Source organism: Strongylocentrotus purpuratus, unplaced genomic scaffold (genome assembly GCF_000002235.5).
Source record: "Strongylocentrotus purpuratus isolate Spur 01 unplaced genomic scaffold, Spur_5.0 spur5_scaffold_16, whole genome shotgun sequence".
Lineage (NCBI taxonomy): Eukaryota > Metazoa > Echinodermata > Echinoidea > Camarodonta > Strongylocentrotidae > Strongylocentrotus > Strongylocentrotus purpuratus.
Genome location: NW_022145601.1, coordinates 10,626,029 through 10,643,313, shown reverse-complemented (window position 1 = coordinate 10,643,313; position 17,285 = coordinate 10,626,029). Strand labels below are relative to the sequence as shown.

General features: G+C 36.1%; 1 protein-coding gene and 1 long non-coding RNA gene across 2 annotated transcripts in view; both read right to left on the bottom strand.

Moving 5' to 3' along the window:
- The window catches only part of LOC580762 (cytidine deaminase), a 46,088-nt gene that overhangs the window by 23,373 nt on the left and 5,430 nt on the right, over positions 1 to 17,285 (bottom strand). The window contains exon 2 of the mRNA XM_030986767.1: positions 14,374 to 14,490. Within this exon, the coding sequence (XP_030842627.1) occupies positions 14,374 to 14,490 (117 nt within the window). The remainder of the gene's footprint in view (positions 1 to 14,373; positions 14,491 to 17,285) is intronic.
- Positions 11,899 to 13,574, bottom strand: LOC115924499. Its single transcript, XR_004064334.1, has 2 exons — positions 12,542 to 13,574; positions 11,899 to 12,369 (listed from the first exon to the last, which is right to left on the bottom strand). It is a non-coding gene; the product is annotated as an uncharacterized LOC115924499 (long non-coding RNA).

The following is a 17,285-nucleotide window of genomic DNA, read 5'->3' as shown; positions in this document are numbered from 1 at the left end:
GATCAGGATGATGAGAATGCGGATTATGTTTTCCACTTCTCGCATAAAAGTACCGAGTATCGGTGAGTGATTTTAAAATCCTGTTTCTTCAGTTTATGCTGACTAACATTTGCATGCTTTATACATGTAGTCGAAGACTACATAAAGCATATTATGAAATATTATTATATTATGTTTTAAAAATATCAGCAAAATCATGAAAGTGTCTGTTAATGCAGTTTTTGTCTCGCCTGAACGATGTTCTGGCAGAGACCTAGTAATAGGAGTGGGCTATAAATGGATGATTCTTGATTTTCTTTTTGCAACAGCATGAAATGACAAAATATTTTGGCTTAGGGTCTGACAAAAATGTACGCCGGGCCAAACTCCATACCTGCCAACCAAAAAGCGGAATTTTTGTCTTTTGCATTTAATTAGGGGGTATCAAATATTTAGATGTTGATTACTATCTGAACACAACAATACCATTATCCATCCACCCGTCTTCTCATAACTCTTTATTATTAGCTGGTATTAACATTAAGAAAGCAAGACGCAAGAATTTCTCAAGATTGAGCGGTGTGCCTTTGTGAATTACAGCCAAAAATTTAGAGCACCTTGCATATCCGAGTCACAAGCACGAAATGCCAGTGAATATTGAAATATTGAAATACATTCTATTTAGAATCATTCACTGGCATCTTTTCAATTTGGTACCGCCCCATCAAACGTAAAAGCTTTTAGGTTTGTAGCTCTGAAAATAGAAAATGGCTACCGATTTACCCCCAAACTAGATTTTCGGGCATAACTAGTACAATCTTCCTCTAGTAACATGAATGTCATCAGTCCAATGTTGTTGCTGCCATATTTCATATCCAGTACCAGCCCACATTAGGTGGTCCACTTGTAGAGCTTCATCCCCATGGTCATTCATGTAGAATAATGTTGCAAGGACTATATGGAGGAAAAAGTGGTAGGAGGAAAGACTGGAGATATTGTAGGATGCCAGAGAAGCTGAAACTAGAATATTTATAATTTTTATAATAATAACAATGTCCCATGTGGTCGCTGCCATATTTCTTATCCAGTACGAGCACGCATAGGTGGTCTACTTGGAAAGTTTCATCCCCATTGTCATTCAAGAAGAACACAATTATATCATCTTTTAGTTCCCCTCTCTCATCCATAATAAAATCGAGTGGTTGTTGAGTTTGGAAGATACAGGTTCAGGAGAGTGAAATATTCTATTCTCAGCTTCTCTGGCATCCTACAAGATTTCCAGTCTTTCCTTCTACCACTGTTTCCTCCATATAGTCCTTGCAACAGTGTTCTACATGAATGACCATGGGGATGACATGACCTACATGTATCAGTGTTGTGGTGCCTTGATGCTTGGCCTTAAGGCCTGTTTTTTCAATGCCTTTGCCTTGAACTTGGTCGTGGGGTTTCAGGCCTTGGCCTTGGCCTTGCCTTGAGGGGGTCATGCCTTGGCCTTGAGAGTTTGGGCCTTGACTACAACACTGACATGTATACGCGTGCTCGTACTGGATATGAAATATTGTAGCGACCACATGGGACTGAATATATCCAGGGCATTTTAGGGGAAGATCGTACCAGTGCATGACCTTGAAAGAAACCTATAATTTATCAAGTAGAAAGCCAAATTTTGGTTTCAGCAATGCTAGAGAAATGGAGGATTGTGCAAACTTGATCTAAGTTAATATGTCCTCATACGTTTATACAAACCTAGACTGTGTTACTTTTGCAGCGCATGTTGTCCTCGTACATTTATGCAAACTTGAGCTGTCTTGCAATACAATGTCCTCATAAATGTGCGCAAACTTTATCTGTGTTAATATGTCCTCATAGGTTTATACAAACAAAGACTGTGTTTCATTTGCAACGTATGTTGTCCTCATAGATTTATGCAAACTTGAGCTGTGTTACCTACTTTTTTTTACCCACTTTTTTCAGTTAACACGTGCAAGCCTATGGGAGTGTGTAAAAATGGTATTATACACAGCCCCAATTGTGGCAGCCCCCCCCCCTCTTTCAAAACGTTCCGCGGCTCCTGCTTAACTTCTTAGAAAAGTGAATATACGTTGCAAGAAACACAAATCAAGTTTGCAGCAACTCATGGGGACTTTGCAAATCTGCAGCCTGTAACATAGAGAGATACGATTAATTTTGCAATAAATCGTATCTCGATATGGTACATAATTTGCCATAGACTTGCGATTAATATTTATCGTAAGTTTAATTGCATGTTTTATAAACCCCTGGACTGTGCTACTTTTGCATGGCATTTTCTTCGTACATTTACACAAATACCATGTCCTCATAAGTTTGCGCAAACTTGATAAGTGTGAAATAACTGTGCAATAAGTCCTCGTGTGTTGCTGCAAACCTGATGGCCCGAATTCACAAAGCAAGGTTTAGCTCAGACCAAGGTTTAAGTTTAAACCTCCTTTTGTTTCGCCAAACCTCCTTTTGTTATTTATAAACCTGGTTTGTAAATAACAAAAGGAGGTTTGGCGAAACAAAAGGAGGTTTAAACTTAAACCTTGGTCTGAGCTAAACCTTGCTTTGTGAATTCGGGCCACTATGTGTACATGTAATGTCCTCATAAGTTTACAGAAACTTTACCTGTGTTAATATGTCCTCATAATTAAGTTTAAACAAAGACTGTGTTACATTTGCAACGTATGTTGTCCTCGTACATTTGGTCATTTTCAAACGTGTGAGACGCGACATTTTGAGAGACAAAAGGGCCTGTATCATTCCACTTGGAAATGAATAGTGGATCATACCTATCATATTTGGTAAATTGTAGGATGGTCTCATTCTACTACCAGTTTGAGTTAAATTCTGTATTTCTTAGAAAAATTACGACTACCGTACAAAAAGGGGCGTGAGAGACACGACAAATTTTGGACATGGTTTTTGGACTGCTATCAGTGATAATTTTATTCGTGCCCAACTAAACCTCCGACACTTCCATGACTGCTGGTACTTGTGTACTAGTAGTGTACCTTTCTAAAATATATAGTCGTAATAAATCATCTCGTCTCAGTGATAAATGATTCTCCCCTAAATACTGTGAGAGACGCGACATCCAAATCGTGAGAGACGCGACATGTCCACTTTAACTTAAATTTTTGATACTTTCTCATCAATAGGCAACAGTGATAGCACCTCAAATTGAAAGATATTAACCATTTCTTACTATCTGGTCCAAATTTGATTGATGAAATAATGCAAGAGAGGAGAAATATAGAATTTTCTAACATTTTGTGAAGCCCAGTCCCACATGTACAATTTTTTGTGCAGTTTTCATTTCTCCTATAAGGAGAAGGCGGACATCCAAAAATTTTGTGAAAAATGAAAATTCATATTGTATTCACATGGTACGTGAAAGAAAATTGCCCAAAAATATCATAAGTTTTGAAATACGGCCAATTGACAATTAAAAAAAATGTCCACTTATGTTTGAAAATGACCATTTATGGAAATTTGAGCTGTGTTACCTATTCAATACAATGTCCTCATAACTTTGCGCAATCTTGATCTGTGTGAAATACCTTTGCAATATAAAGTCCTCATATGTTGCTGCAAACTTGATTTGTGTTTCCTATATATCAATGCTCGTAAGTTTACAGAAACTTGATCAGGAAAAAAGTGTTCTTCTTGAACGACAATGGGGATGAAACTTTCCGAGTGGACCACCTATGCGTGCTCGTATTGGATATGAAATATGGCAACGACCACATTGGACTGAATATATCCAGGGCATTTTAGGGGAAGATTGTACCAGTGAGCTTGTCGGAAACCTGTCATTTATCCAGTAGAAAGCCAAATTTTGTCTTCAGCAATGCTAGAGAAATTGAGGATATCTTTTCGATAAATATGCTTATTTATGCAAATTAGCCCAATCCATTGTTCATAACGGATGCTAGCACTAGACATGTACCTGATAGATTTTACCACTTTTTAATGCACTTACAGATTACAAACATAGGGTAAGACACCAAATCCAAACAAAAAGACGTACAAATCACAAAGTTATAGCTGAAAGTGTGATCTGGGGGCAAAGTGGCGGCCATTTTGGATTTTGGTTGGACCCCAAGCCAAAAATTTTGTTATTCCATGTTGAGATAGAGTATTAAATGGAAAACAAAAAAAGTAGTAATCACTTTTCCTGTCTGTTGGTTTTGTTCAACTCGCTCTTGTTTTTCTACTTGTTGATCAATTTCGTTCACACTTCGAACAAATGATCCTCAGGTAATACCAGACATGAAGTGATAAAGATGTTGAGGTCAAAGGTCATCTATTGTTTGGTTGCCCTCCACCGACCAATTCTTTGAAATTAGCCCGACCTGATTATTTATATTTTTTTTATTTGTTTTAAAACTTTTCATTCACATAGAAATTCATAAATGGCCATGCGTTTTGAACTCGCCTCCTTTTGTGTTACCATCCCCCAAAATTAAAGCTGACAGTCACGCACCTTTCAGCATAAAAATGCCAATAACTTTAAAAATATTAACTCTTTCCCTGCAAAAGTATACATTTTATGAAAGGAAATACCCTGAGGATTTCAAAAATGCCATTGAAAATGGGATAGGGTGGAGTTGTAAAATGTTATGATTGAAAATATTTGAAGTGTGATGATTCCAAAAATACATTTCAAAATATATCTAGATCTGCAATTCCTTTACCCTGACTGTTAGTTTCTCATCATATTTGAATTGTTCAGGAAATTCCCTTTCAGATGATATCGAATTGTATGGGGTATCTCTATTCTATAATAGAAATATTAATATGCAAATATACGCAAATTCTCAGCACACAAAATTGTCAATTTGGAGGTTAAATTTACAAAAAAGTGATTACTAACAAAATAAAAATAATAAGCATAAGCAAATAAAAGCACACTTAATTACCTTTAATTCAAGACCAAAACCATAGGTCTAGCCCCATGTATACCGAAATTATGAACGTTTAAAGCGAAAAACCCTTAAAATGCATTGTCTCCATAGAGTTTGTGTGTGTTAGTATGGTGGAATGTGACATTTTTATCACATAATTCAAGAAAAATAATACTTATCAATAATAAGTGTATACATAATGTAGCAGGCATCATTACCTTCAATATGAGACCAAAATCAATTGAATAGCCCCATGTTTGCCAAAGTTATTTACGTTAAACTGTTTCGCATGTCGCTCCCATAGATATACTGTGTACCGCTCCCCCCCCCCCAACCGACTTTGCCATGTGTCATTCTATCTTACGTAGCGTCGTTATTTTACGCGCGAACGAGTTTATATTTGCAGATGTGATAGTTCTGTTAATTAGCTTTAGAATGCTACCAAATTCAAGACTATTACCCTATTTTTTAGGAAAGATATTAACATTTATAGACAATGAAATGTGAAAAAGCGTAAAAAACCCCAACATTTTGGGGTGGTGAGTTCAAAACACATGGCCAAAAATACATATGAAATATGTTTTTCAAAGAGTCATTAAAAATAGTCTATTGGAATTTCTTTGCCCCTCAGTAATTATTTTCCAACAGACAGCAATAGCCATCTGTTTCTGGTGAATAATTTAATTTGGGGGGATTTCTAGGGTCCTGGCGAGTTAGAGGCCAGAGATTTTGGTCCAATTTTTCATATAAGATGTCAAAACTAAAAATAAATAAAACAAAAATTAAAAAAATGCCCGACCGACCGACACTATTTTTCAAAAATGACATTCTTGGGCGACCAAACAATTTTTTTTTCTTGGCCTAAGTGAGTTGAGAACTTCCAGTACTGTGTACTATAGATCTTATTCTTGGTTTGTTCATTCTCTCCAGGATTGATGCATCAGATAGCAATTCTTGCCTCGCTAGGTGGGTCAACGATGATCATGTGCATCCAAATAGCATCATGAAAAAGGTTGCATTTGATAATAACTCCCCACATTTGTGCTTGTTTGCTTTGGTGGACCTTAAAGAAGGTGTGGAACTAACATACGACTATGGAGTAAAGAATTTACCTTGGCGGCAGGTAAATGGAACATGTTCTTGTTTGCTGATATTCTAATGTATGCACTTGGTAAAAGGTGAATCTTAATGGGAAGCTTGCTCATGAAGTAACCTAATGCTATTAGACCTTTGACATTCAAGATAATTATAATGTGATAAAAGAAAGAAGTGTACCTCAATTTTTGTAAATGACTAAATTTTGCTATATAATTAGACCTCACATTGAAAGACAGATCCACATTTCAGAATAAACCCTCAGAAAAAACAAAAACTTTCAGGAAAATTTTCTGTTAATGATGATTTATTAATTGTTTTCAAATTAAAAAGTAATTTGAAGTGCCTTGTTAGGTAAGAAAATAAAAGAAGGACAAAAAAATGTTTGCCAAACATGGTTCTGATACCTTTTATCCTCAAATTGGTCCCCCCCCCCCCCTCAAAAAAAAAATTGATGGCAATGGTGAGCGTAATAATCATCTTTACTATGGAGTCGTTACTATGTTTATGATACATACATGTATAATACCATACCTGTAGATGCCTTATTTGCACTTCCGTATTCGGCCAGAACATAAAAGAAAAGGAATAAAAATGGGGACAAGGTGAAATATAAAAAGGGGGAAAAAAAGAAAAAAAAAGTTTTAAAAATACAAGAAAATAAATGGAAAGAAAAGGGGTAAACAAAAAATATGGCAATGATGAAATGTTTCATGTCTTTCTCTCATGTATTGTAGCCCAGTCTGGAAAAGGAAAAGACCATACTATCTTTGGTAAGTATAGAGATCCTCAATTAGTGTGTTGAAATTGCTTAGTATTAAAACATGCATGTCCTCTCTTGAATATGTGAACAATTTCTATGTCAAATAATCAGTGTACATGTAATGTTCTCAAACACTTATGGAAACAAGTTCATTGTTGCATTGCAGTGTAATCTAACAGATTTATGCAAACAAGTGTTACTACCGAATTGTTACAATGTTTATGATACCTGTAGATGCCTTATTTGCCTTCTCGTATTCGGGCAGAACAGAAAAGAAAAGAAACGAAAATGCGGACAAAGTGAAATATAAAAAGGGAAAAGGAAAGAAAAAGAAAGTTTTAAAAATACAAGAAAATAAATGGAAAGAAAAGGGGTAAAAAAAAAAAAATATGACAATGATGAAATGTTTCATGTCTTTCTCTCATGTATTGTAGCCCAGTCTGGAAAAGGAAAAGAACATACCATCTTCGGTAAGTATAGAGATCCTCAATTAGTGTGTTGAAATTGCTTAGTATTAAAACATGCATGTCCTCTCCTGAATATGTGAACAATTTCTATGTCAAATATGCAGTGTACATGTAATGTTCTCAAACACTTATGGAAACAAGTTCATTGTTGCATTGCAGTGTAATCTAACAGATTTATGCAAGCAAGTGTTACTACCGAATTGTTACAATGTTTATGATACCTGTAGATGCCTTATTTGCACTTGCGTATTCGGGCAGAATAGAAAAGAAAAGGAACAAAAATGGGGACAAGTTGAAATATAAAAAGGGAAAAGAAAAGAAAAGTAAAAGTTTTAAAAATACAAGAAAATAAATGGAAAGAAAAGGGGTAAAAAAAAAAAAATATGACAATGATGAAATGTTTCATGTCTTTCTCTCATGTATTGTAGCCCAGTCTGGAAAAGGAAAAGACCATACTATCTTTGGTAAGTATAGAGATCCTCAATTAGTGTGTTGAAATTGCTTAGTATTAAAACATGCATGTCCTCTCTTGAATATGTAAACAATTTCTATGTCAAATTTGCAGTGTACATGTAATGTTCTCAAACACTTATGGAAACAAGTTCATTGTTGCATTGCAGTGTAATCTAACAGATTTATGCAAACAAGTGTTACTATCAAATTATTACAATGTTTATGATACCTGTAGATGCCTTATTTGCACTTGCGTATTCGGGCAGAATAGAAAAGAAAAGGAACTAAAATGGGGACAAGTTGAAATATAAAAAGGGAAAAGAAAAGAAAAGGAAAGTTTTAAAAATACAAGAAAATAAATGGAAAGAAAAGGGGTAAACAAAAAAAGATTGCAATGATGAAATGTTTCATGTCTTTCTCTCATGTATTGTAGCCCAGTCTGGAAAAGGAAAAGACCATACTATCCTGAATCTCCTATTTCAACTTTAAAAAAGTTAAAAGCAGAGAAAATGTATTAGAAACTTGATAATGTGCATAATTTGCAATACTACAATGAAGTACATGGACAAATAGTCCACTTAGTTTCTGGGAGAGGATACACGATTTCTAATTGGCTATTGAAAGGAGTGCAAAAAAGAAAATAATACAATTGAGACAGAAAAGAAGAATGAAAGAGAAGTTATAAATTGGACAATGGAATGTCCACATTTATATACAAAGTCGTTACATATTTCTGTGCCAGAATTTGTTGCACGATGTCTTTATTCCTTTATGGAAACAAGTTCCGTGTTACATTTCCGTGTAATGTCCTCAGACATTTATGCATATTAGTTTTATGTCTCATGTAATATTAGTCCAAACAAGAACTTTTTTGCACTGCAATTGTCCTGACACATTTATGGAAACAAGTTATGTTACATTCACAGATTAATGTCCTCACAAAGCTGTTCAATCAAGCCCTATACTGCATTAAAAACACAATTTCTTTCTCTCTGAATAGCAGAACGAGACATAGTGTGCCATTTTTATGTAAATTCAATGAAAATTATAGGGAGATTGAAAGGGATATTTAAAAATTATCTGATATTCCCATGTCACAAAGAATGCTGCAATGCATTGCATGATGCAAGCCAGACTGCTAGGTGCGTTCTGCTTTTGCTAGTTTATATTATGTGATTTTTTTTTATTTTAACACCACCGCAAAACAAAAGTTGTATAGGTCGGCCACTTGGTCCGTTGGTCCATCTGTTTAAAATTTTGCTGATCAAAGCACTTCTTGTTTTTTAGAGATGCTTTTAATATTTCACACACATATAGGTCTTGTGAATGTAAAACGCCCTGTTTTCATGTGCCAGAAACTATGATGCCATGGTTACAGCACATGGCAATAAATCAAATAGAAATATTGCAGATCAAATTACTTCCTCATATTGAGCAATGGTCAGGAGATTCAGTACACACATGGAGGATGGGGTATTATAATCATCTTTACTTTGGTATATTTGTATGCCTCCGCCCACCGAAGGTGGTGCCGGAGGCATTATGTTTTCGGGTTGTCCGTCCGTCCCGTTTTCGTTCTCGCGATAACTTTAGAACCAATAAAGGTATCAACTTGAAACTTTTGTCATGTATGCTTATGGAAGGGACAATGATCTGATTAGATTTTGGAGTCATGAGGTCAAAGGTCAAAGGTCACAGAGGTCATTGAATACATGAAAATGCACTTGTCTTGTGATAATTCAAGAACGATTCCACATATCAACTTTAAACCTTGGTCATGTATGCAGATGGGAAGCCCAATGATCCATGCAAATTTTTAGGGTCATGATGTCAAAGGTCAAAGGTCATAGAAGTCATGAAATACATAAAAATGGCTTTTTCTAGGGATAACTTAAGAGCAGTTTGACATATCAGCTTGAAACCTTGGTCGTGTGTGCAAATGAAAAGCACACTGATGCAAGCAAATTTTGGAGTCATAAGGTCAAAGGTCACAGCGGTCATTTTATACATGAAAATAGTCTGTTCTCGCTAAAACTTATAATACGTTTAACGTATGAACTTGAAACATTGGTCATGTATTCATATAGGAGGGATAATGATCTGATAAGATTTATGGATCTATTAGGTAAAAGGTCACAGGGGTCATTGAATACAGGAAAACAGACCATGGTTTAGCTTATCAACTTGAAACCTTGGTCCTTTATGCAGATGGGAAGTACAATTATCCATAGGCCATGAGGTCAAAGGTCACATAGGTCATTTTATACACGGAAATGGCCTTTTCTCGCAATAGCTCATAATTTGTTTGACAAATAACTTTTATCATGCGAGGATATGGGAAGGACAAGGGTCTGATTAGATTTTAGATTTATGAGGCCATCGGTCACATATGTCATTGAAAACATGAATGTTCAATTCATGTTCTTGCTATTATTAGTATGCAGTATAAAGGAAGTCATGTGTTAATCTTATTCAGTTAAATATTTATTTCTGATTGCGTGATATAAATGGGAAAGATAATTCTGATCACGTGATGGCGGAGGCATAAATTCCGACTGCGTGCGGTCGAGGATTCATCTAGTTAATCCAGAAAATAATGTTGTTCTCTCTCTCTCTCTCTCTCCAGAGCTCTCAAATGAGAGGGATGGACCTCCTGGGTCTATGGAGCCAAAAAGTAGCCATCCTGTTGCAAAAAGGTCAAAAGGTAATAATAGCATGTAGTTCAAACTTTGCTTGTAGTCCTATTTAAACCCTAATTTAGCCGGGTTTTGGGGGTCTTCTTTTGCCAGAGGTTGATTTAACTCCCCCCCCCCCTCCCATCTTCAGATCTTGGCTACTGGTTGCACGATCACTGCAAAAATCTGCATGCAAGTAGAATATAATGTAACTACGCAATCTAAGAGTTAACATCACAAGCTATGTGCATGCCGAATTTCGGCGCGATTGCGCGATCAACGGCCGAGATCAGAAGGGGGGACCCAATAACCCCCCCCCCCCCCATGGACTGAAGTGATCGAAATATCCCAATGGGATTAGGGTTAATTGCATGTACATGTTTGATATGTGACAATGTACTTTAGAAGGAATTGTGAAAATTTCTTGATTTAGATGACTTTTTGCATCACATGAAGTTGTCCTTAGGTTATCAAATATGCACATGCTTTCTTTTCACTCTCCTATAAAATCTCTTTTCATTTACAGCGGAACGCATTACCTGGACAGCAGCACAACACCATGCTGTAGACACATTTTCAAAAGAAATTACAGGACATTCCGAATTCCAGGGAAAGAAGAATGTGAGGAATGTAGAAATAAGTATCCTGAACTTGCAACACTACCCTGGACTAAGATTAAATACAGGGTTTATAACATTATTAAACAAAACAAACTAAAATCCTATTGAATCCATCTTACCTCAATGAAGAAAAGTGTACACACACACATGTATGTATATAAATATGATTTATTGCACTCCATGCAAATCATGAGGTTTGATTCAATCACAAGCAAAAACAAATAAATGAATAAAATGATAATAATTCAATAATTTATATAAATGTCAGATAATACAAAGCAAAAAGGTTTGTAATTAATATGGATCACCTTGATAAAAGTTATAGCTGCAAGAATGGTAATTTGTATAACTGCTGTTGAATTGTCAAACCATGAACAAACTTTCTACACACAATCGGAAATTGCACTTGAGAAGAAAAAAAACGATACAATAAATTCATTGCTGAAATAAAACAAACATAAACATTCCTTTATAAGAAATATGGATGTGATTGACATTCAATCTGCATCGTACAGCATGGACTGCAATGTATTATAACAAAGAGAATATGCGTGTGTGTCAGCATTTCTTTTATAAGCAAAGTGTATAAAGGTGGAAAGTGTGCACATGTGCAGAATACTCCATCCACATTTTATAGCTGTACTGTGCATTACTTGAAATTAATATTTTTTCCTGACCTATTTGATTTCTATCCCAAGTTATGTGTAAGAGATCAAAATAAATATTCCATATTTCCACGATATTCCAGGAGGAAATCTCCCTTTGAAAAGGGTTTATTTGTCACAGGTCCATGTCCTAAAACTGGAGAAGGAAAATATTTTGTTAAAGTTAAAAAAAAAAGTAAAAAAAAAAAAAAAAACTTATGGCAAAATACCATGTAATCATGGTCATACGAAGCAAATGTGTGTGTGTGGGGGGGGGGGGGGTTACCTCCAGAAAATGCTTAAAATTGACGTTTCTTTTTATTACTGAATGTCTGCACAATCGACCACAACCAAATCTTTCAATATCACATTAACAAATGCAGAAACATGCTGCTAATTTAAGGATTTTTTACAATCTTAGTGATTATATTCATTTTGAAAATTCTGTGTTTAATGATCGATAAATGATCACAATGATCAGACTTTGTTTAGATTATCATTTAAGAAAAATGAAGAGGTGATTTCTGAGATTTTGTACATGTAAGAGAAAAGTTATTTATGCATTATGAATGACTAACTGCATGTATGTCAAGTTCCTGTTGTCAGTGTTGAGTTTTATTAAAAACAAATCTTTGAAAATGATCTACATGTGTACTTGAAGTGTTTAAATTTGCTTGTATCTGAATGATGTAAAGTGGAACCTTGTTGAGATAAACTCCTCATGATCGCTAAAAGAGATAAATACCTGTGCAAAATAAACAGATAAAGTTTATATGTCCTCATAAGTTTATACAAACAAAGACTGTGTTTCATTTCCAACACATGTTGTCCTCGTACATTTATGCAAACTTGAGCTGTGTTACCTATTCAATACAATGTCCTCATAAGTTTACGCAATCTTGATCTGTGTGAAATACCTGTGCAAAATAAACAGATAAAGTTTATATGTCCTCATAAGTTTATACAAACAAAGACTGTGTTTCATTTGCAACACATGTTGTCCTCGTACATTTATGCAAACTTGAGCTGTGTTACCTATTCAATACAATGTCCTCATAAGATTGCGCAAACTTGGTATGTGTGAAATACCTGTGCAATAAGTCCTCGTGTGTTGCTGCAAACTTGATTTGTGTGATGTCCTCATAAGTTTACAGAAACTTTATCTGTGTTGATATGTCCTCATAAGTTTATACAAACAAAGACTGTGTTACATTTGTAACGCATGTTGTCCTCGTACATTTATGTAAACTTGAGCTGTGTTACCTATTCTATACAATGTCCTCGTAAGTTTACGCAATCTTGATCTGTGTGAAATACCTGTGCAAAATAAACAGATAAAGTTTATATGTCCTCATAAGTTTATACAAACAAAGACTGTGTTTCATTTGCAACACATGTTGTCCTCGTACATTTATGCAAACTTGAGCTGTGTTACCTATTCAATACAATGTCCTCATAAGTTTACGCAATCTTGATCTGTGTGAAATACCTGTGCAAAATAAACAGATAAAGTTTATATGTCCTCATAAGTTTATACAAACAAAGACTGTGTTTCATTTGCAACACATGTTGTCCTCGTACATTTATGCAAACTTGAGCTGTGTTACCTATTCAATACAATGTCCTCGTAAGTTCACGCAATCTTGATAAGTGTGCGTGGTTGACCTCTGTCGAATGCTGAAATATGACATTTTAACATTAGAGAAAGCCACCTCAGACGTATACCAAAACAAGAATCATGTCCTCTGATGTATAGGTCTATGATAAATGTTTAAACTTAAAAAAACGCATTCAATGTTGTGAGCGTCCTTTAAAGCATTCTCTTTTTTAGGGAGTCTTTTCACCATTATGTCCATTAGAGCTAGATAACACCTGTCCTCAAAAGAAGGTAGTTTACCATGGTCCTCGGACATAATAGGCGTGTATGTATGCGTGTGTGTGTGTGTGTGTGTGTGTATTGGGTTTTTACAGACGTGTACGTGTATCAATCGGATATGATTATTTACGTCTGGGGAACGACCTTCATAAAACATCATCATCCGAAAGACGTGACTCAGTTTCTTAGTGTACATGCACATTGTAGTCTTTTATTCAGATCAAGGATAGATGGGGGGGGGGGCACAACTGATCTACATGTACATGTACATGCATGCCCGATCCCTTTCCCTTTTTGAAACCGTAGTGGCATGCCATTAACCTTAGTGGCAGCATGCCATTAGTACAAAAATCCAAGGAAGGAATGAATATTTGAAGGAATTAACAGATCCAGAACAAATCTGTACTTTGATTAATATATCAATTTCAGTCACTCAATAAAAATGCAATTTTTAAAAAAATAATCATATGAAATGTGTCTGATATCTGTTACAAATCATGTGTGTGTAATTTTTCTGCTATGATGCAAATCAACTTATTACTTACCAAATTTGTGTTGCCCCGCCCCTATTAACATGCAGTTGTTTCTGAACTAACCAAAATGGGATGGCCCTCATCATAGGTTTAGAAATGGGATTGACTGAGAGTTACACCTACACGTATGTACTGCATGTAGCTCTGGTAATTTCACAAAAAATACTTCAATATCACTGTGAGAAAAGTGCACTTTTTTTTACCTCACCAAATCCTAATAGAGCTCCTGCGAATAGGAAAGTATTTTTGATTCTGTTGCCTTTAAAAGGTTTAAGGAGGCAGTTGTCCTTGAACTTTAGAACCCAAGCCTGCATTCTGAGAGAACAGTGACTATTCTGACCTTGGATAATCGTTCCATCGTCTGTTAGAAGAGCAGCTCCGACTCTGAAGTTGCTGTACGGACAGAAGGCATTATTCTTGGCCTCGTTACTCTTTGTGATCAGCTCCTGGATAACTTCTGAAATTCACAAAATTTCACACGAGGGTCAATATAGACTAATATCAATGCGAGGAAGGGTCTGATTTGAAAATTTTGTTGTCTTCTTCAAACTCAAAGTACAAGAAAGATACATAATGTTATTTCATTAGTCGATCATAGTTCATACTCGTAAGTTTTCTGTATTCAAACATATGTACATGTATTGCAGCAAAATGGCCCTAATAATCAAACCTAGTGTCACTATAGACCGAAATTTTTTGTCTCTTTCGTTCGTTATCCTCTGATTTGGGTAGGGTCGGCGCCTCTAAAGGGTCGGCTCATTTAAAAAGAGGAGTCGGCCCTATTACCCAAATCAGAGGCTAACGAACGAAAGAGACAGACATTTTCGGTCTAGTGTCACTCATGATAACTGATAGCCTAGGGGATCTGGCACATCTAACAGTAACATACTAACAAGTGTAGACCTAGGCCTAATAATACCGGTATGTGTGTAATAGATCAAACACTTATTATAGTGGCGCTTATTTGACCCGTAACTCCGGCGTGGAGATACCCTACTAAAACATACCCAAAATGAAGTAAATATTCATCAAATGTCCAAATAAAGATCATGAGTTAAAAGTTGTTATGTTTATTACCTGTATCGTGTCAATTTTCTTGTTATTTTGGAGTACTTTTCTGATAAACGTTGATATTAGTATACACTTTTTCACAGGTTTCACGGCAAACCGCTGCACAATACAAGTGAATACCGATGGTGTGGGTTGAGGGCAGGCGCGCGCCTGTGTGAAGTTATCTACCGTAATGTATCCTCATTACGGTAGATAACTTCACACAGCTGCACAGGCGCGCGCGCGCCCGCAATTAACCCACACCATATCCCTTACAAAAAAAATCTATGATATTCCTATGGTACGGCTCTATGGTGAATGGTATTTCTATGATATATTATATGGTAGAATATATTTCTATGGTATACCACACAATTGCTGAATGGTGGAGTTCTATGGTCAATGGTATATCATTGATGCCGTCCTATGGTGTATGGTATTTCTATGATATATTATATGGTAGACTATATTTCTATGGTATTTCTGTTGAATGGTATCCCTATGGTGGAGGATATTCAGTGGTAGCTCTATGGTGGATGATGACTTTATGGTATATCTATGGTGGTTATGTGACGCTATGGTGGCTCTAAAGTGAATGGTAGATCTATGGTAGCTCTATGGTGGCTGTATGGTGTATGGTATTTCTACGGTATGTTATATGGTAGAATATATTTCTATGGTATTTCTGTTGAATGGTATCCCTATGGTGGAGGATATTTCAGTGGTAGCTCTATGGTGGATGATGACTTTATGGTATATCTATGGTGGTTATGCGACTCTATGGTGGCTCTAAAGTGAATGGTAGATCTATGGTAGCTCTATGGTGGCTGTATGGTGTATGGTATTTCTACGGTATGTTATATGGTAGAATATATTTCTATGGTATTTCTGTTGAATGGTATCCCTATGGTGGAGGATATTTCAGTGGTAGCTCTATGGTGGATGATGACTTTATGGTATATTAATGGTGGTTAGTGACTCTATGGTGGCTCTAAAGTGAATGGTAGATCTATGGTAGCTCTATGGTGGCTGTATGGTGGGGTATGGTGTATGGTATTTCTATGGTATGATATATGGTAGAGTATATTATATGGTATTTCCGTTGAATGGTATATCCCTGTGGTGTAAGATATTTTAGCAGTAGCTCTATGGTGGATGATGACTTTATGGTATATGTCTAGTGGTTAGTGACTCCATGGTGGCTCTAACGTGGCACTTTTTACATAAAAAGGGCCCCTTTACTGTAAAAAGTGCCCCTATTATTTTTTTTAAAGTGCCCCTTTTCCTTCGATAAGTTCCGGTTTTCCTTTGCAATAAGTGTCCATTTTCCATTCTCATAAGTGCCCCTTTTCAGATACGAGAAGTGCCCCTTTTCACTTTTGATAAGTGCCCCATTCACCTCTGATAATTTCCCTATTCAAATCTGAGAGGGGCCTTTCCCCTTTTAATAACTACCCCTTGTTTAACTCGGATAAGCGCACCTTATATTTTTCCATGTCCTTTCCTTTCTAACAAGTGCCCCCATTTAAAAGAGAGCCCCTTCCCTTTATCATAAATGCCCCCTTTTCATCTATGAAAACAGTTCCTTTTCATTCTTAAGTCCCTCTTCATTCTCATAGTCCCGTCCCATCTCTAGTAAATGACCCTATTAAATTCTGAGAGGTACTCGTTTTATTTTTGACAAGTGTCCCTTTTCCTCCTAATAAGTGCTCTTTTCATCTTCAATAACTGCCCCTTTTATTTTGCCCCATTTAAAAGAGAGCCCCTTCCCTTTATCATAAATGCCCCCTTCCCTTCCTAATAAATGCTCTTTTTCCTTCTTTTAAGTGCCCCATCCCCTTCCCATAATTACCCCCTTTTCATCTCTCATAAGTGCCCCGTTTATCTTGACATGTGCCTCTTTTCTTTTTAATAATAGCCTGCACTTCCCCTTCTCATAAATCCCCCCCCCCCTTCCCCTCGTATTAAATGCCCCTATTAAAAACTGATCGGTGCCCCTTTTCGTACAACAAATGAACATTTCCCCTTATTATTAGTGCCCCTTTTTCATTCTCATAAGTGCCCCTTTTCTTTTCACCTCAGATAATTACCCTTTAACAATGATACGTACGTGCCCCATTTTCACCTTCTGATAATTACCCATTGTAATTTGACATGTGCTCCTTTTTTTTTTCTAATAAGTGTCACCCTTTTCGATAAGTG